This window comes from Mobula hypostoma, chromosome 2 (assembly GCF_963921235.1).
Source record: "Mobula hypostoma chromosome 2, sMobHyp1.1, whole genome shotgun sequence".
In the NCBI taxonomy this organism is placed as follows: Eukaryota; Metazoa; Chordata; class Chondrichthyes; order Myliobatiformes; family Myliobatidae; genus Mobula; species Mobula hypostoma.
Window position 1 is genome coordinate 170,017,432 of NC_086098.1, and position 21,087 is coordinate 170,038,518.

At 41.6% G+C, this 21,087-nt stretch overlaps 1 protein-coding gene across 4 annotated transcripts in view; it reads right to left on the bottom strand.

The window, feature by feature from the left end:
• Window positions 1–4,697: 4,697 nt before the first annotated feature.
• oser1 (oxidative stress responsive serine-rich 1) overlaps window positions 4,698–21,087 on the bottom strand; it is a 33,641-nt gene continuing 17,251 nt past the window's right edge. For all 4 annotated transcript variants that reach the window (XM_063041048.1, XM_063041051.1, XM_063041050.1 and 1 more), the window contains 3 exons: window positions 14,956–15,065; window positions 13,271–13,390; window positions 4,698–9,638 (listed from right to left, as the gene is read on the bottom strand). In XM_063041048.1, coding sequence (XP_062897118.1) covers window positions 8,936–9,638; window positions 13,271–13,390; window positions 14,956–15,035 — 903 coding nt within the window. In that variant the 5' untranslated portion in view covers window positions 15,036–15,065 and the 3' untranslated portion in view covers window positions 4,698–8,935. The remainder of the gene's footprint in view (window positions 9,639–13,270; window positions 13,391–14,955; window positions 15,066–21,087) is intronic.

Consider the following 21,087-nt stretch of genomic DNA (forward strand, 5'->3'; position numbering starts at 1 on the left):
CTGCTGTACCTGCATGCCCACTTTCAATGACTGGTGTATAATGACACCCAGGTCTCGTTGCACCTCCCCTTTTCCTAATCGGCCACCATTCAGATAATAATCTGTTTTCCAGTTTTTGCCACCAAAGTGGATAACTTCACATTTATCCACATTAAATTGCATCTGCCATGAATTTGCCCACTCACCCAACCTATCCAAGTCACCCTGCATCCTCTTAGCATCCTCATCACAGCTAACACTGCCACCCAGCTTTATGTCATTTGCAAACTTGGAGATGCCGCATTTAATTCCCTCGTCTAAGTCATTAATATATATTGTAAACAACTGGGGTCCCAGCACTCAGCCTTGCGGTACCCCACTAGTCACTGCCTGCCATTCTGAAAAGGTCCCATTTATTCCCACTCTTTGCTTCCCGTCTGCCAACCAATTCCCTATCCACATCAATACCATACCCCCAATACCATGTGCTTTAAATTTGCACACTAATCTCCTGTGTGGGACCTTGTCAAAAGCCTTTTGAAAATCCAAATATACCACATCCACTGGTTCTCCCCTATCCACTCTACTAGTTACATCCTCAAAAAATTCTATGAGATTCGTCAGACATGATTTTCCTTTCACAAATCCATGCTTTGTCTGATGATTTCACTGCTTTCCAAATGTGCTGTTATCACATCTTTGATAACTGACTCTAGCATTTTCCCCACCACCGATGTTAGGCGAACCGGTCTATAATTCCCCAGTTTTTCTCTCCCTCCTTTTTTAAAAAGCGGGGTTACATCAGCCACCCTCCAATCCTCAGGAACTAGTCCAGAATCTAAAGAATTTTGAAAAATCATCGCTAATGCATCCACTATTTCTTGGGCTACTTCCTTAAGCACTCTGGGATGCAGACCATCTGGCCCTGGGGATTTATCTGCCTTTAATCCCTTCAATTTACCTAACACCACTTCCCTACTAACATGTATTTCCCTCAGTTCCTCCATTTCACTCGACCCTCTGTCCCCTACTATTTCCAGAAGATTATTTATGTCCTCCTTAGTGAAGACAGAACCAAAGTAGTTATTCAATTGGTCTGCCATGTCCTTGTTCCCATAATCAATTCACCTGTTTCTGTCTGTAAGGGACCTACATTTGTCTTAACCAAACTTTTTCTTTTCACATACCTATAAAAGCTTTTACAGTCAGTTTTTATGTTCCCTGCCAGCTTTCTCTCATAATCTTTTTTCCCTTTCCTAATTAAGCCCTTTGTCCTCCTCTGCTGGACTCTGAATTTCTCCCAGTCCTCAGGTGAGCCACTTTTCCTGGCTAATTTGTATGTTTCTTCTTTGGAATTGATACTATCCCTAATTTCCCTTGTCAGCCACGGGTGCACTACCTTCCCTGATTTATTCTTTTGCCAAACTGGGATGAACAATTGTAGTTCATCCATGCGATCTTTAAATGCTTGCCATTGCATATCCACCGTCAACCCTTTAAGTATCATTTGCCAGTCTATCTTAGCTAATTCACGTCTCATAACTTCAAAGTTACCCTTCTTTAAGTTCAGAACCTTTGTTTCTCAATTAACTATGTCACTCTCCATCTTAATGAAGAATTCCACCATATTATGGTCACTCTTACCCAAGGGGCCTCTCACGATAAGATTGCTAATTAACTCTTCCTCATGGCTCAATACCCAATCTAGAATGGCCTGCTCTCTAGTTGGTTCCTCGACATGTTGGTTCAAAAAGCCATCGCATATACATTCGAAGAAATCCTCTTCCTCAGCACCCTTACCAATTTGGTTCACCCAATCTATATGTAGATTGAAGTCACTCGTTATAACTGCTGTTCCTTTATTGCACGCATTTCTAATTTCCTGTTTAATGTTATCCCCAACCTCACTACTACTGTTAGGTGGCCTGACACAACTCCCACCAGCGTTTTCTGCCCCTTAGTGTTATGCAGCTCTACCCATATCGATTCCCCATCCTCCCAGCTAATGTCCTTCCTTTCTATTGCGTTAATCTCCTCTCTAACCAGCAATGCTACCTCACCTCCTTTACTTTCATGTCTATCCCTCCTTAATATTGAATATCCCTGAATATTGAGCTCCCATCCTTGGTCACCCTGGAGCCATGTCTCTGTGATTCCAACTATATCATATTCGTTAATAACAGTCTGCACTTTTAATTCATCCACCTTATTACGAATGCTCCTTGCATTGACACACAAAGCCTTCAGGCTTGCTTTTACAACACTCTTGGCCCTTATACAATTATGTTGAAAAGTGGGCCTTTATGATTTTTTTATACGTGTGTATGGTTGAATGACAATCAACGGAACTTGAACTTTTCCACAATCATTGTGAGCCTGATGGGTCTGATGCTGCTGTCCAACCTTTATCAATAACATAAACCATTAGAAATACTTGACAAGTCAGGTCATACCTGTGGAAGAAGTTCATGTTTCAGAAATTAGATGTCAGCTCATTTTCTTTTCTCACAGATGCTGCCTGTCCTCCTAAGTATTTCCAGTATTTTATTTTAGATTTCCAATATCTGCAGATTTTTATTTGACTTTACACTGACTTTGTACCTATACTTCAGCCCACACATGCCAGACGTTCCCACAGAGCTGCTGCTGTGCAGTGCCTTCAAAGAAAATTCAGCCCCCAACCCTCTGTTCACATAAGAGAGTATTACAACCAGGGATTCTGATCAAATTAACTGAGAATTTTTATCTGTGAATTACATGTTGCTTTATCACAGTTGAGCCCCCTCCAAAAAAATGGAAAATTGTAAAGCACAAAAAACTAAAAATTCAAAAACTGAAATTTCAGCAGTTCAAAAGCATTCGTATACATGAGAAAGTCTGCAGATGCTGGAAATCCAAACCAACACATACAAAACACTGGATAAACTCAGCAGGTCAGGCAGCGTCTATGGAAATGAATAAACAGTTGTCATTTTGGGTTGAGACCCTTCTTCAGAACTGAGGAGGGGGAAAGATGTCAGAATAAAAAGGTGGGGGAGGGGCAAGAGGCTAGCTGGAAGGTGGTAAGTGAAGGTGACATGTTGACTGCTTATTCATTTTCACAGATGCTGCCTAACCTGCTGAGTTCTTCCAGCATTTTGAGTGTTGTTTCAAAGTGATTCATCCCTCTTTGCTCAGTACTTAGGTGAACCACTCCTCGCAGCTACAACAGCCAGTAGTCCTTTTGGAGAAGTCTCTATTTAGCTTTGCACAATGTGATGGAGTAACAACCATTCCTCCTTGCAAAATTGCTCAAGCTGTGCCAGGTTAGTTGGAGAGCAGTGGTAGGTAGCAATCTTGAGGTCTTGTCTAAGATGTTCAATCAGTCAGGATTCTGACTGGGCCACTCAAGTACAATAATCTTCTTCATTTGAAGACACGCCATGGTGGTTCTAGCAGTGTGCTTTGGATTGTTGTCCTGCTGAAAGACAAATTTCCTCCCCATTTTAAGCTTTCTAGCAGAGGCTAGCAGGTTTTTATCCAGGATCTCTCTGTATTTAGCAGTATTCACCTCTCATACAGTAGCCTCTCATACAAGTGCCATTCTTCTCCAGTGACCACGTTTAGAGGGTGGCCTGACCTAGACAGTGTAGCTGTGGTTTCACATTTTTCCATTTTTTCACAATGGATTGCACTGAGTTCCGGGCTATGTTCAGTGCCTTTGAGATAGTCTTGTACCCTTCCCCAGATATGTGCTTTGCTATAATCCTTTCTTGACTGTTCTTTTGTCTTCATTTTGGTTTGGTCTGTTGAAAATCTACCAACTTTATACTGGGGGGGGGGGTTATTTACAATATTCTTATGAACTCATTGAAAACAGATGATCTTCCAGTTTTCTACATCAAATTGGGTACATCGGTAAGGTAATGTATTGCTACTGAGGCAAGTTAGTGTAGTAAATACAAAGGGGATGAATATTTTTTCAAGGCACTGTAAATACAGAACTTGGGAGTCCTGTATTTTTTTTTTGGTAGCATATCTTAATTTGCTCCCTCTGTTCTTGCTGAACTCTTATTTTGCCTAGTCCCATCTACCTGCACCCAATCTCATCCGCTCAAATTTACCTTAAATTTTGCAATTAAATCTGCATCTACCACTTCCACTGTCACCTCACTCCACACTTGCACCACAGTCCAAGTTAAGAAGTTCTTTCTCATGTTCATTTTGCCTTTCACCCTTAACCTATGACCTTTATTTCTACTCTCACCCAACCGGAGTGAAAAAAAAAGCTTTTATTTACCCATCTATTCCACACCCCCCCCCCACCCACCCATAATGCCACTGGCACTTAGGGCAACAATGAAGGCCACTCAGATGTAGAAGGATTCTTCATTGTTGCTTCCATAACAATTCTGTTTTACCAATCAGGGTTGTTAGCCCTGAGCTGAACCCCCGAACCTGGAACAGTGATGGACCACTGATAGTCTGGTCTCCACACTTTGAGCTATTTGGCATGGGTGACCCTATCAAGAGCTAAACCATAAAGCCCTTACTTCAACCAACATAACTCTCCAGATTATTGAGGCATGCAAGCCTCCAAATCACAAAGTTGTGGTCCTCTTGGAGGATAATTTTGTATATCTCTATCAAATCTCCCCTCATTCTCCCAAGAACAAAGGCTTTTTAAAACATTCTGTCAACAACCCCAATACAAAGACACAGTAATCGATTACCTATTTACTGCACATGTGACTTTATTGGAAAGAACATCGTAGGTTTTGATGGATAAGATACTCTGCATGTGAACACAGATTTAGCATGAGAATCTGCTAACATTCAAAACAGGGTTCCACAATTTTTGTAGAATTCTGGCACGTCCAATTACCCGTTTAGAACTAAGAATCTGGACAATACAGCAATGCAATGTGATCCTATTTGTCAAACAGTTCAGAATGGTACAATACATACATGCAGCTATCATCTTATTTATTTATTGAGATACACAGCGCAGAACAGGCCCTTCTGACCTAACCAGCTGCACTGCCCAGCAACCCACCGATTTAACCCTAGCCTAACCACAGGACAATTTACAATGACCAATTAACCTACGGTATGTCTTTGGACAGTGGGAGGAAAAACGGAGCACTCGGATGAAAGGACGTTTAAACTTCTTACAGAGGACGCCAGAAATGAACTCCGAACTCTGCCCTGAGCTATAATAGTGTCACGCTACCGTGGCGCAGATTTTCTCATGTGGTCAGTGGTTTTCACACCATTAACCTGCCTCAGTGTCCCATCTGCATTTAATAAAAAAAAGATTGAATTAATACTTCTCCACTCATTTTGGCATCTATCTCAACAACCTTCCCAACACCAATTTTAAACAAGATATCCACTCAGCACTTCATGGTTGAGAGGTTACATGCTCAATTCTTGGTGCGGCAGTAGGATCCAAACACCTTCAGAGGCAAGCTCATAGATAGCTAATGCAGGCTCTAGCTCAGACATGAAACAGAAACCATCCGAAATATTAAACAGCCCATTGTATAGCAAGCATCTCTTTACCGTTGTACGCAATGATAATTTACCTTGAAATCTGAACGTCAATGTACAAGTTTGTATGCAATGTTGAAATGGAGAGGGCTGAGGAATTTAATGACATAACTCACAATAATCCCCAAACATTTAACAATAAGCAGCAAACTTCATAATTCAGGAATCATTACACGCTTTAATGTGGATGTCACGATGCATCAATAGTTACTGCAAGGTTCAGTGAATACATCAGTTCATAACACTGGTTATGAGCATCACTGCAGTTTCATTTTTGCAAGATCTGTTGTGTTCAGCATTCTTGTTCAAACATAATTTCTGGCATCTGCCAAAATTAACAAGTCATACATATGCAAATGGCATTACCCAGAGATGGAACTGACTGGCATAAAACTGCAACGTATTTTATTACTGCAATTATTCTTCAAAACATACAGGAAGGAGAGGGGTGCAATGAATCACAGGATTAGGTAACATACATCTTTGAACAGCTATATTTCACTTTAGCTGTGATATATTGCAAAACTGATGGTATTGTTATTTAAAAATAAACCCCCTTTCCATTCCAGATTGATATCCAATTGTGTTTGAAGCCAAACAGCACCTCTCCCACCAGTCAAAATGTTTTATTTCCTGAATTTAGTTTAGTATAAATTTTGGCACAATTGCTAACATCATAGTGTTTATCATGCTGAGGTCTTACTTTTCATAAATAGTGGCTTCCAGACCAGAACAGAGCAATGCCATACATGTACAGGTCCAGCAGTCCATAACTTAAGAGATGGACTTGTACAAAGTTGCAAATATTTTAGCAACAAGCCAGTTTTTGATTTAGAACTTGAGAGAAGCTATATTATGGCTAAGTCTAAACTACTCTTAGCAGATAATCAGAAATTATCCATTTCTGATTCAGTGCAGCTTGAAGTTGGCTTTGTAAGCAACATCCACTTCGCAAAACCAAATTAGAAAATATTAAACCTGTGTTGCCTCACATTTATTTTGAGAAGTGCTTCACCTGTCGGGCAGCCAGTGCATCAGGAACCAAGGACTTTAGCAAACAGAAGCTCACATCTGACTACTGTTGCTAATTGGAATGAACTGTAGTTTTACTTCTAAGTTAGGTAGAATTTTAAGTTAGGTCTGGACTATACGCATGCATATTCTGCATCATTGTATTTTACTGATATTCTGTATGGGTTTGTTGTCTTGTAGGTGTGAGGACTAGGCATCAAGCTGCAGTCATGGAGGACGGCAGGTGTGTCAGCTGTGTGTTCTTGTATCTGACTGTTGGTAATGTGTTTTAGCACCCTGACCCCACAGTAATGCTGTTTTGTTTGGCTGTATTCTTGAGTATTCATGTATGGTTGAACGACAATTGAACTTGAATTGAAATGAATTTTAAGTAGTTTAATCTTAGAGCTCATTCTAAATTCTATTTCATTGATTCAAATTGATCTGAATTTTTTTTTGTGTGCAAAAGAGGCTGTAAACATTATAAAGATACAAAAAGTATTCATCCTACTTCAGAACTTCTAAGATTAATTTTGCTTTAGACCTACCAAAACAACAACTTTAATACTCAATGCATGTTATCTTCTGAAGTAAAAAAATCTGAAAGAATTAAATGCAACAAATATGGCACAACTTGTAATCCAAAAGAGCTCTTGGACAAGACCGGAGAGAAAATTTTCTGCCGCCTAAAGTCTCCCTTTCTCCAAAATAGATTAAGTTAATTCACATTAGTTTTGTTCAACTATCTAATTTCTCTTCCACAAGTCAGGTGAATAATTAACTGTAGGTGAATTCCCAATTCTATATACACCCACAAGCACAACACACTTAAAAACGCAGGGCCATTTTCTACACTTCCTGGTTAAGATACTTTACCTTAATGGACCAAGAATAGATTGTACACTTGGATTTTATCAGTCAGCTACCCCGAGGACTAAGTGAGCTATTGAAGTAAACAACTATTTGAAACTTTTCCAAGAAAGAACGTTGGAGGGCACAAATTAATTTGGGTCACAGAAATCAGGTAACTCCAAGTCACAGTACCTAACTAGAGTAAAACAATGGGCGGAGTCCCAACTCAAAGGTCAACTAGTTGTTAAAATACATAAAGCACAACAAAGAGCTGGAACTATTCAAACCAAAGAGATTCTGCAGATGCTGGAAATCCAGAGTAACATACAAAATACTGGAAGAACTCAGCAGGTCAGAGAGCATCAATGGAGAGGAATAAACAGTTGACATTTTGGGGCTAAGACCCTTCATCAGGACTTACATGAAAGGTCTTGGCCTGAAAAGACTGTTTATTTCTGTCCATAGATGCTGCCTGGCCTGCTGAGTTCCTCCAGCATTTTGTGTGAATGTGTGCTGTATTGGAAAAGCTCAGCAAATCAGATAGAATCTGCAAGGGGGGAAATCTCTCTCCAAATACTACTTGGCCTTTGGTCATTTTTACCATCTGCAGCTTGTTTTTGTATTATTTAATGCCTATCATTAATAGTTTAATGGTCTCTTCAAAATAGATTGGTATTTTAGTAAATTAGAGCTGTGTACAAAGTAATTCTAAAGTAGCCAGTTATGCCAAATAAGATTATCGTCTGCTTCCAAAATTCAGTCCTATTGTAGTCCATAGGGATGATTTTTTTTTTTGGATGAAGAGTACAATGTTAGGCCACTAGTGTTTCTACTCATGGCACAAGGTGAATTTCTACCTTTTGGTCTTTGATCTTGTTCAGACAGTGCTTGTGATCCACTACTGAAGACAAAATGTATCACGGAGTGTAAAGCAATGCACCATCATATCTCATTCCACTCAGAGGAGAAAAGTACAAAGCTTGAATGGCACTAAGTTTATACTCATAAGACAATGTGTTAGAAATGGCTGTCACACTCAAAGTTTCCTTGGTAGTACTAGGTTTAAATTACATGGCAACACAGCTTTAACATTCCAACCAGGGGCTTGTTAAGACTATTTTCTGTTACAGTTCACCAGTTGCAAGCAGTCAAAGATCTACCCTACAGTCTCTTGCAAACCTTCCATACTTTGTGTGCAAAAAATAAAACTTCTTCCGCTGCTGAAGTAGTGCGAATGCAAGAAATTTTGATTAATTTGATTGCTAACTTTATTATGTAAACAATTAACTCTGGACATTTTAGCTTGTGTCCTAAACACACACATTAGACCAATGGCTTTATGCTTTCACATGTGACACTCGTGAAGGCTCCAAACTACCTCAAGGGGCCCAAAAAAGCGGGAGGAAAAGAAATTACTTCAGAAGTCAAATCAAAACAAAACAAAAAAGAAATTAGTTCTTGCATAATTCATCTAAGCCAGTATCCCTTTCAACTTTTGCTTTTTCCACACCAGTCACATTAGTTTGAAAATAAGTCAGCCAAGGAGGATGCAATTCTTCGTTTAAGTGTACATCATTTCAGCCATATGTGACATTTTTTTGGGGATGTACAAGTAATATTCCATGTATCCCGAAAGGTCTTCGATGGTGATATCTTCCACAAATGCCCGGGCCTCCTCAGAGCAAGAGCGTGGTGAGCCCGTGGCCCCAGAGCCCGGCTGAGTTCTTCGGCAAGGTGAGATGTGCCGGCCGGCCTCGGCTGCGTCCCTCTCACACTCTGATATGACGCTGCGGAGCCCAGTGAAGGAGTACACCTCGACATCTTGCCAGCGCTTGCAGTGGCACTCGTTCCCCTGTAAGCAGCGGCACGGGTCGCTCTGATGAAGCTGCGACAGAGACTGGAAATCCGACGTGGGCTTGGACTCCTGGCTCGTCTCCAGCGCCTGCTTAGGAGGCTCGGAGCGAGGGTCAGTGCATGATTTGGTGCCATTTACACTGGCAGATTCTCCCGAAGACTCCAGTGAGAAGACAGTAGGAACTTTAGCGCCAAACACAGCTTCAGGCTGCCCGGCCTTGCAGCACTCTTTGGGAGGCTGGACGGCGAGGCCCTGGTAAGGCTCTGCTTGGTTGCTGTGTTTTGCCTGAGAACTGGCAGCAGGTGCTATCGAACTGCAATATGTAAATTTAGGAGGATGAAGAATTGGCGATTTGGAACGTCTTCTCCGCTGTGTCCTGATAGTACCACGTGGTGGCTTTCTGGTGGAGCTGTACATGGACAAGAGCAGAGAAAAACTGTTAACATCTGTCATAAATGTCACCTTTCAACTGCAACACACTGGAATCCACATGACGCACCTTAATTTTGTCGTTGCTGAGTGACTAGACTCTGAAAACTCACACCCATTCCTCAATCGTACTTTATTTACTTGCGCACAAGGAGAAACAGCATGGCCTCCATCACCACACACTGAAGTTTAAACAAGGAAATTCTTTTTTTTTTATATAAACAGAATTGACTAGTTGGATACAGATACTGACCAACTAGTAACCTTGTGCACGTCCCAATTCCTTGTTTGTATGATCAATCACTTATCACATCACAGATATTAATAGCCAATAGAATCTAGAACATAGAAATCTCTAGCACATTACAGGCCCTTCAGTCCACGTTGTGCCGACCATGTAACCTACTTTAAAAACTGCTTAGAATTTTCCTAGCGCATAGCCCTCTATTTTTCTAAGCTCCATGTACCTATCTAAGAGGGTCTTAAAAGACCCTATTGTATCTGCTTCCACCACCACCGCTGACAGTGCATTCCACACACCCATCAATGTCTATGTCAAAAACTTACCCCTGACATCCCCTTGGTACCCATTTCCAAGCACCTTAAAGCTATGCCCCCTCGTGTTAGCAATTTCAGCCCTGAGAAAAAGCCTCTGGCTATCCACACTATCAATCCCCCTCATCATCTTAAACACCTCAATCAGGTCACCTCTCATTCTCTGTCACTCCAAGGAGAAATAGTATCCATCTCTATAGTATCCATATCCTTCCTGTAGTAGAGTGACCAGAACTGAACACAGTACTCCAAGTGGAGTCTGACCAAGGTCTTATATAGCTGTAACATTACCTCACGGTTGATGAATGTCTTCTTAACAACACTGTCAATCTGTACAGCAGCTTTGAGTGTCCTATGGACACAGACCCCAAGATCTCTCAAATCCTCCACATTGCCAAGAGTCTTACCATTAATATTATATTCTGTCTTCAAATTTGACCTACCAAAATAAACCACTTCACACTTATCTGGGTTGAAGTCCATCTAGCACTACTCAGCCTAGTTCTGCATCTTATCGATGTCCAGCTGTAACCTCTGACAACCCTCCAGACTATCCACAACACCCCAACCTTTGTGTCACCAGCAAATATACTAACCCACCCTTCTACTTCTTTATCCAGGTCAGTTACAAAAAAAAAATCACAAAGAGGGGTCCCAGAAGAGACCCCTGTGGAACACCACTGATCACCGACCTCCATGCAGAATACAAACCATCGACAACCACCCTTTGCCTTCTGTAGGCAAGCCAATTCTGGATCCACAAAGCAAGGTCGCCTTGGATCCCATGCCTCCTTACTTTCTGAAGGAACCTTATCAAATGCCTTACTGAAATCCATATACACTACATCCATTGCTCTACCTTTATCAATGTGTTTTGTTACATCCTTCAAGAATTCAATCAGGCTTGTAAGGCACAACCTGCACTTGACAAAGCCATGACTATCCTTAATCAGATTATGTCTCTCCAAATGCTCACAAATCCTGCATCTCTACATTAAAGGCCAATAATACTTCAGAATTAGTAAAGTAACTGACTAATAGTAAGTGTCACTCTAGAATGTTTGCATCTTTATTTTGTCTCTGTATGCCAAACAGCTCTGGTCCACTGCTGGGCAAAGGGAAGCTATGTTCTTCAAAGAACTTTCTTGCCTGGACTGACTGCAGCCTGTTTGTAAACTACCCTTGCCTGGACATGCCTCAACCCTCACCTTGCCGCATCTTCCGTAATTTGTGAAGGGGGTTTGTGGATTGTGGAGGGAAGAAGGGGCCACGGACTGCCGTGGAACCAAGTCATTGGGTATATTTAAAGTGCAGGTTGATAGGTTCTGGATTAGTGAGGTCAAAGGTTACAGAGAAAAGGCAGGAGAATTTTATTTATCTTAATTTAGAGATACGGTATAAAACAGGCCCTTCTGGCCCAACGAGCCATACCGCCCAGCGATCCCCAATTTAATCCTAGCCTAATTACAGGACAATTTACAATGATCAATTAGCTTACTATGTCTTTGGATTGTGGGAGGAAACTGGAGCATGCAGAGAAAACCCTTGCAGTTCACAGGGAGAGTGCATAAACTGCTTACCAATGGCACTGGAAGTGAACTCCGGACTCCGGAATAACCCCAGCTGTAATAGTGCTGCACTAACTCCTACACCACCGTGCCCCCCACGTTGAGGGGGAATGGGGTCGAGAGGGAAAATAAATTGTTATGTGCCGTGTTATATGACGTGGGCGATCACTGTCTTATCCAAGACCATGATTGTTCTTGACAAATTTTTCTGCAGAAGTGGTTTGCCATTGTCTTCTTCTGGGCAGTGTCTTTACAAGACGGGTGAGCTCAGATATCATCAATACTCTTCAGAGATTGTCTGCCTGGCGTCAGTGGTCACATAACGAGGACTTGTGATCTGTACCATCTGCTCATATGACCATCCACCACCTGCTCCCATGGCTTCACGTGACCCTGATCAGGGAGGCTAAGCAGCCGCTACACCTTGCCCAAGGGTGACCCGCAGGCTAGCGGAGCGAAGGAGCACCCTACGCATCCTTTGGTAGAGAAGCATCTCCACCATGCCATCCTTAGTTAATGCTTCCTACATACAGACACTTGTGTTATGAGTGGGAGAATAGGGGACCATCACATGTACACTGGAAAGGGATATTCAAGTTATCTTGATCTTCACATGTGGAAGAAATGATCTGCATGTCAAGGATTCCCATATAATTTAGGACTCAGGACATCCATACAACAAAGAGTAGGATCAGACACAGGGTTTAAAATCTCAGGGCAAATATTCACTTTATCAATTGCTCATTAATCATTAGTGGCAAGGAATCAATGAAAATCTACATCAGAAAAGAAAAAGTTGAAGCAATGTGATCAAATAAAACCTCTGCACAGACATTAATGTGCTGGAACAAACTTGTAGAGGATAGTGGGGAAAAGGTAGGCGAGGGTCACTTTGAAAGCAAGGTCAAAGTTTGATGTTTTCAGTCAACCTTTAGTGTCAGTAAAATGTGGCACAGCGTAAGAAATTCTGTATTAAGCCCACGTTCTGTTTATACTTCATTGTTCTTCTATAGTCTTAAAAAGGCCGGTACTCTGGGCATAGTTTGATCTGGACTAGGATTCCAATGAAGAATAACTATGAAAACTATTGCCTTACTGCTATATATATATATATACACACACACACACACACACACACACACACAGGAGTTTCTGCAGATACTGGAAATTCAAATTAACACAGAAAATGCTGGAGGAGCTCAGCAGATCAGGCAACATTGATGGAAATGAATAAACAGTCGACATTTCAGGTCAAGACCTGCTGAGTTCCTCCAGCATTTTCTGTGTACCTTACTACAATCCCTGATTAAAACTGACTTCCCCCCCCTTTCTCCACCCCCCACCAGAAGTCCAAGACAGTTTACTGTCCCTTCCAGTCAGTAATGAAACCATAATTTTGTGTATTTGTTGTATGATGCAACTATAGGGTAAAGTTTGTTTAGACTGATGGATGCAACTTCAGAACCAATGCCAAGTGTCAGTTGCTTACCCATGCCAGCTTTCTTTGGAAGAACACACTGTCCTGGGTTTCGGTCCATCAGTGCTGCCTCGCAGTGATGTCCTCGGAGTAGCTGTTTCAGTGTTTATGTGGACAGATGCAGGCGCAGCACTGCAAACAGAAAACATTCATTTTCTCACATGCCCAAACCGTCCAATCCCAAGTGTTGTACATGACCACTCTGATCACAAGCAGTGAACAGGAACAAAACAGATCAATGACCTCAGCCCACCCACCCCACCAAGTAAAAAGAGGATAAAGGTGATTGCCACCATTTCAACTCCCAAAGGTTGGAGCCAAACCGTGATGTCTGTCAAAATCACTGCTCAGACTTACTTCCAATCACTTTTAGAAGTTGTTTCACGTGTCCAGAAATCAGAACCTGATGTCTGAGAGTCTGGGGCCAAAAGGACAGAGGTCCAGAGGCAGCCTGTCTTGCGGTTGGAGGTGGGTGGGGGTGTGTGTGTGTGTGTGTGTGTGTGTGTGTGTGTGTGTGTGTGTGTGTGTGTGTGTGAGTGTGAGTGTGAGTGTGAGTGTGAGTGAGAGAGAGAGAGAGAGAGAGAGAGAGAGAGAGTGTCTTGTTTTGCTCTTGCTGCTTGTGTTTGCTCTGCAAAACATCATGGGCATGCTATAATGTTTGATTATATAATGTTTGACATCACCAGAATGTTTGATGACATTTGCAGGCTGCCCCGAGCACATCCTTGGGTATGTTGGTTGTTAACACAGATGACACATTTCATGGCATGATAACATGTACATATGATAAATAAGTCTGAATCTAAATATACACCATAAAAAGCTCCTAACAAGAAACATAAATGAGACCCACTATTTCTTGAAATTAATAAAACTTGAAATGAACTGAAGTAACATCAAATTATCAGTTTCATTGGATTGCTACTGACTTATAATCTTTCAGTACTTTTCCTCAGCATGAGTTAATAGATCTTGAAAGCAACGTCAATCCTATACCAAATAACTGAGATAAGTGAGATAACAAAATGCTTTATTAATGCCAACTTGCAATAATGCTCTTATAATATCCGTGTATTGGATCTGATCTGATCTTGGCCTTTCCTCTGCCAACTGTTGGCCCCATAATTCTGGCAAGCATTCAGAATCCACTTTAGTCAGCTCCACATGGAGGACTCTCACCGTCTGGGACACGCCCTCTTCTCGGGAGCCCAAAGAACCACACTTAAGGACTCAGAAAAAGCTTCTTCCCTCCCCCATCAGACTTCTGAATGGCCCATGAATTCATGAAACCTACCACATTATTTCTTTTTACCCCAACTAAATTGTCATTTCTCGTAAATATAAACATGAAATTCTACAGATGCTAGAAATCTAAAGCAATGCAAAATGCTGGAGGAAATCAGCAGGTCAGGCAGCATGTATAGAGAGGAAGAAACAGTTGACGTTTCAAGCCAAGACCTATAATCAGTAACTATCTGCTTTTGCACTGGACTGCTGCCACAAAACAATAAATTTCATGTCATGAGCTGGTGATAATAAATCTGATTCTAAAGTGCTGTAAACTAGATTTGGGCTCTCTCACAACTAATGTTTCCCCTGAAGGGCTGGAAATGCAAAGCTGATATCCATATGCACATTCCCATGTGTCCCCCCACCCCCCCAACCCTACTACCGACTAAATGGTAGTCCAGACCTACCGTTCAGAGTCCACTTTAAGTTTTTTGAATGCCATCTGCAGGCTCTCCTCATCTTCACCACCTTTCCCTTCGGATTCCATGTTGGGGAAAACAGCCTGACTAGATGTTATCTGTAACAGAGATCACAAAGTGAGTTCTAACATTGAACGTCTATGTTTGGAAAGCGTTGGAGTTTCAAAATTCATCCTAAAGCTACATGGATTGTACTACCACAAAGCCCTGCAGTCCTACAAGCTCCAGAAACTCTGATCCATTAAACCTGGTCTCATGATTCCCAGTTACTCCAAACTTTAACGTCATGCCAATTTCCTGTACTGTTACCCCGTCCTCTCTTTCCCACCCACCTTAATCACTTAGAACTTGTTGAAAATACTCAGCATGTCAGGCAGCATCTACAGAGAGAGAAAAACAGTTAATATTTCAGGTGCCCCTCAAAGTCCAACCCTATGTCCCTTTCATGAGAGGTGGAAAGGCCAAGGCTGGGCAAAAGGGCTCTAGTGAAGCTGTATGAGCCAATCCCTTGTACAGCGGATACAACGGATCACTGAACTCCAACCATACCATCCACTCCGGATGATGGAGACGGGAGGCCATCAATAGCTTCTGCTCCACTGGGAACTAAGGGCTCAAGAAGACGAATATTTCTGGCAGCTAACATCAACCAGTCTTTCATTCACCCCTTTAAATCATCTTTGAAACTTTTTGATGATGTTTTTAGCCATTACTCTTAGCTTTCATAAGAATAGTTACAGTTTTTTTTACCCTTGATCATCAAGCAAAAAGCTATTGAGCAAATCTGAAATGAAAAAGCTTATGATGCTCCTTGAAGTTTTAGTGCCATCATGTGGTCAATAAAACAAACACCAGCACCAAATTTTCTGCTCACAAACCAGGTAATGTTCCTTAAAGTTTACCTTTAATTGTCACGCGTACGTTGAAACATCAAAACATAATGAAATTTTTGCTGTTTGTGTCAACAACCAACAGCCTGAGGTGGTGCTGGGGGCTGCCCACAAGTGTCAACATAACATGCTCACAACTCACTAAACCTAACCTGTATGTCTTTTGAATGTGGGAAGACACAGCAGCACCTAGAGGAAACCCACAGTTTTCCACCAAGCACAATCACTCCAGCATAAACGTTCTTGTATAATGACTCCATTTAAAGCTATAATCTCTCCCTCCATTAAGTCTCTTTGACTATAACTAAAACTGCTTACATTAAAATACAAAGTTGAAGGGGAGAGTGAAAGTAGAAGGGAGTTGAGACCAATACACGACTAAGGAGTTGGAGGCGGTAACTGAACTACTGCTTGAGGAGAGATGAATGTTGAAAGAAAAAGCCAGTTGCAGCTCTTCCACTGATGGTGAAACAGCGCGAGAGGAAAATTACTTGGTTCGGCAAATACTCCCCACAAGACTGCAAGAAACTGTGGAGTTGTGGACACAGGCCAACATTAACAAAACCAGCCTCATCTCCATGGACTCATGGATCAGTTTCTTTTTAAGATTTGTACTTTTTTAACAAAACTCATGTATTTTTTAAACAGTATGTGGTGGTTCATCCCCACTCACTGGCGGAAAGTGGTATAGCAGCTAAGCTAACAGTTTACCACCTCTCTCACTGGCTAAATATTAGGACATTAACCAAGTAATATAATTGTTTTAATTATGTAGCCAATTAGCTAGTTTATTCCCATCTAAGAAATTTCTTATACCTTATCTATAGAAGTGATAAGATTTTTCTCCCCCAGAGGCGCCATCTTTATTCCCTTTATCTTCACATTCATTCGTTTCTCAGCTCTTTTAATTTTTTTATATTTCACTGAGATACAGTGCGGAGTAGGCCCTTGCCTCACTTCCCAGCAATCCCTGATTTAATCCTATCCTAATCATGGGCTAATTTACAATGACCAATCCTATCAATCTTTGGACTGATGGAGGAGACCGGAGCACACGGAGGGAACACCACACGGTCACAGGGAGAACATACAACTTTTACAGGCAGCGGTGGGAATTATTTAGTTTGTTTAATATCTGTATGTTTGCACTGTCGTTAGAATTAAGGCTGCTTGTCATTCCTGACTCCTGGAAGGACCCCAAGGATCAGAAAATAAACAAAGATTCAGAGATTTACCACTGAACATTGACACGTGTAACCATACACCAATTTTATCAGTCAGAAAAATGCAGTAGAGAATAGGGCAACACTACAGATGAGAAACAAAAATACTGGAGATTTAGCCAAGGTTATAAAAGATCAGGTCAGTGGGCAAGCTTCACTTTGGAAATTATCACTGACATAAGTTGTGAAATTTGTTGTTTTGTGGCAGCAATACAAATATACTTTAAGATAAACAGTGCAATAGAGTCATAGAGAAGTATAGCATAGAAACAGAGCCTTTGGCCCATCTAGTTGATGCCAAAACTACTTAAACAGCCTACTCCCATCGACCTGCACCGGGACCATGGCCCTCCATACGCCTACCATCCATGTACCTATCCAAACTTCACTTAAACGTCAAAATCGAGTTCCTTTGCACCACTTGTACTGGCAGCTCATTCCACACTCTCACAACCCTCTGAGTGAAGACATTTCCCCTCAAGTTCCCCTTCAACTTATCACCTTTCACCCTTAACCCATGACCTCTTGTAGTCCCACCCAACCTCAGTGGAAAAAGCCAGCTTGTATTTACCCTATCTACGTTCCTCTATAGTAAAAATTACAAAAAAAATAACTATTATATATAGAAGTAATGGAAAAATAAAGCAGAACAGTGAGGTCGAGCTCATGGATGAAAGAGGCTAGCTATATTGGAGCTAGTGAAATACCTGAAACAATGAAGGCACAGGTAATAAGGCAGGGGAAGTCTGGTGTCGAAGTGGAATTTCCAGCTTACTTCAGAAATGAAAAGAAGATGCCACAGGTTATCCATATGCGGTTCAAAGACTGACAGAGAGTGGATCGAATGCCACGAATTCTGAACTACAAAACATTCTCATTCATCCAAGATGGTTTACGCCAGGGGTTCTCAGCCTGGGGTCCATGGCATAGAAAAGGTTGGGAACCCCTGGTTTAAGCAAAGTGAACATTACAATATCAGAAGTTACTTGACTGCGGGTGGAGAAAACAAAACCTAGCTTTATTAAGAAGAGGGCGGTGTGTGTGTGTGGGGAACCTGAGGACCAGAGTCATAGGGAAAGCTTGCATAGGTTAGGACTTTATTCCCTAGACTGTAAAATGAGGGGAGATTTTACAGAGATATATAAAATTATGAGGGGTAGAGATACGGTAAACTTTTTCCACTGAGGCTGGGTGAGACTAGAATTAGAGGTCATGAGTTAAGGCTGGAAGGTGAAACAATTAAGGAGAATCTGAGGTGGAACTTCTTCACTCAGAGGGTGGTGCGAGTCTGGAGACAGCTGCCAGCAAAAGCGGTGGATGCGCATTCAATTTCAACATTTAAGACCATCAAGTCTGCATCATAGTTTGACCATGGCTGATTTATTATCCTTCTCAACCCCATTTTCCGTCCTTTCCCCTGTAATCTTTACTAATCACCCTCTACTTCATATATACCCAATGACTGGGTCACCACAACCATCTGTGGCAATGAGTTCCACAGATTCATCATATTCTGACTGGAGGTGGAGCGAGTTAAGACGGCGCTTGCATCTTCAGACACAGCTCTATTTCCATCTTTAATATCTTTATTTTTCCCTTTCAGGGTTCTTTTGAAGACTCTGACCTGGAGTTACATGCTGACTTCGGTTCTTTATGGGAATAGGATCCGTTCTCGGGGTTTCAGGACTGTCTGTTGTTCGGCCTGAAAGTCCAGCTGGGATTTGGAAGCCTAAGATCTCGGGGCTCTGAAGACAGGCAGATTGAGAGTCAGTGTCATGGCAGGAGACCCATGTGTCACTGGTGGAGTTGGAAAAATCTACTGCTGTGTGCCCAAAGACACAGGATCTTTGAGATCTTTGGGAACAGAGCACGGAAAAAGCCATGCAACAGACTTTTAACATCGTAAATCAATGAGTTGTTTGTTATCTCTCCCCGCTCATTGGGAAAAACGGAGACACCTCCTTCTCCCTTACTAGGGAGAGAGCCTGTGGTATGTCAAATGCCGGGTGAAACACAAAGTCTTTGGGGTAATTGCAAGTCTGTATCTTTGTTATTGCTTTGCTCATGCTTGAGTGCTTGGTGGTGGGTGCTGATGATTTTTTTTTGGTGGGGGAGGGGGATCGTTGATTGCTGCCGCTTACGCGCGAGAGGAAGGGGCACTGGGGGGGACTTTTGGGTTCTTATGTTTAACTGTTGTTCATGCTTGGGCACTCCTTTGTTTTTGTGGATGGTTGCGAAGAAAAAACATTTCAAGATGTATATTGTATACATTTCTCTGACACTAAGTTGGACCTTTGAATTAATTTCTCCTCATCTCTGTTCTAAAGAGACATCATCTTTTCTGAAGCTGAGCTCTCTGATCTTAGACTCTCCCACTATTGGAAACTACTCACAATACTCCAAGTGTGGTCTGACCAGTGCCTTATAAAATCTCAGCATTACGTACTTGGTTTTATATTCCATCCCTCTTGAAAAGAATGCTTCTTTATGACCATCTTCATGTTATGATTTGCAGCTAACCTTAGCTAACAAATCCAGAGTTTCAGACATTAAAATCTTGCATATGTGCAGTTAAGTGCAGACCCCAGTTACTTGCCTAGTTTCAGACCAATGCACATAGGTCTCACAATCTTACTGCAATTCCCTTGCATTATATGAGAAAATATCAGATTCTCATTTAAATGAATGTCAATTTCCTACCTGTATATGAAGGAATAAAAGAGGCAAGTATTAAGACACATTAAACCTTTCGTTATTTGTGATTCGATACTATTTTAATGTGGGAAATATTTTTACATGTTGAAATAAAGCTTCAACCGTAGCTTTGTCTCTTGCCAATCCATCATGAAATTTACCTGAGATTGCTTATCACCAAGACTTTACCACCAAGTTTATAAGGAGTCTGTACGTTCTCCCTATGACCTTGTGGGTTTTCCCCTTAAGTTCCAGTTTCCTCCAACACTCTAAATATGTATGGATTAGAGTTAGAGAGTTATAGGCATGCTAGGTTGGTGCTGGAAGCATAGGGAAATGTGCGGGCTTTCCCACCAAACTGTGTTAGTTGTTGACGCAAACAACGTGTTTTACTATATTTTGTGTACATGTAACAAATAAAGCTTACCTTAATCTTAGGAAATCTAAAAATAGAGCTCAGGGTTAGTCATTCACAATGGAACTGAGAAATTAGGTTAGACTGAGGCGAATCTTTGGAATTCCTTTTCCTCAAAGGGTTGATAGAATTTGAAAATATCCACATATTTAGTCAAAGAGCTAACAAAGCCACCGATATTTGTCATCAGCAAGCTAGCTAACCAACCTATTATGTTTTCATCTAAATCATTTATACATAATCACAGAGGTCCCACTATGAATCACTGTCCTATTCTATGTCATATGGGAACTCCAACTCAAGCTACTTCCTATGAAACATGATTACAGATGGGACAAATACTGTCAACTGGCTGAGCTCAAGTAAAGCTGACATCACTGCCATGTACCCACAAAGATGAATTCTTTGCAGATTTCACTTTTCAGAAGGTGGTCACTTTACACCCCAAGCAACTGCAGTGAGAGGAAGATCTCCCCTTCCCTCTTTCTAACCAATATTTAACTGAGTACTGATGGATGATCATCATCATCATCATCATGTGCCATAACGTGGGCGATCATGACTGTTCCTGGCAAATTTTTCTACAGAAGTCTGCCTGGCATCAGTGGTCACATAACCAGGATATGCATATCAGTTGCTAATATGACCATCTACCACCTGCTCCCATGGCTTCACGTGACCCTGATCAGGGGACTAAGCAGATGCCTAAGGGTAACCTTCACGCTAGCATTAGGAGTACCTCACACCTCTTTTGGAAGCAACGCATCTCCATCCCACCACCCACTAATGGATGATAGGGCTCCCCCATTGAGTGTGGTGAGAGCTAGTATCACATCAAGGATGCCTGTCACCATGGCCATCCATTTTTCTGGCCACCTTCTGAGACAATCACCTCTTC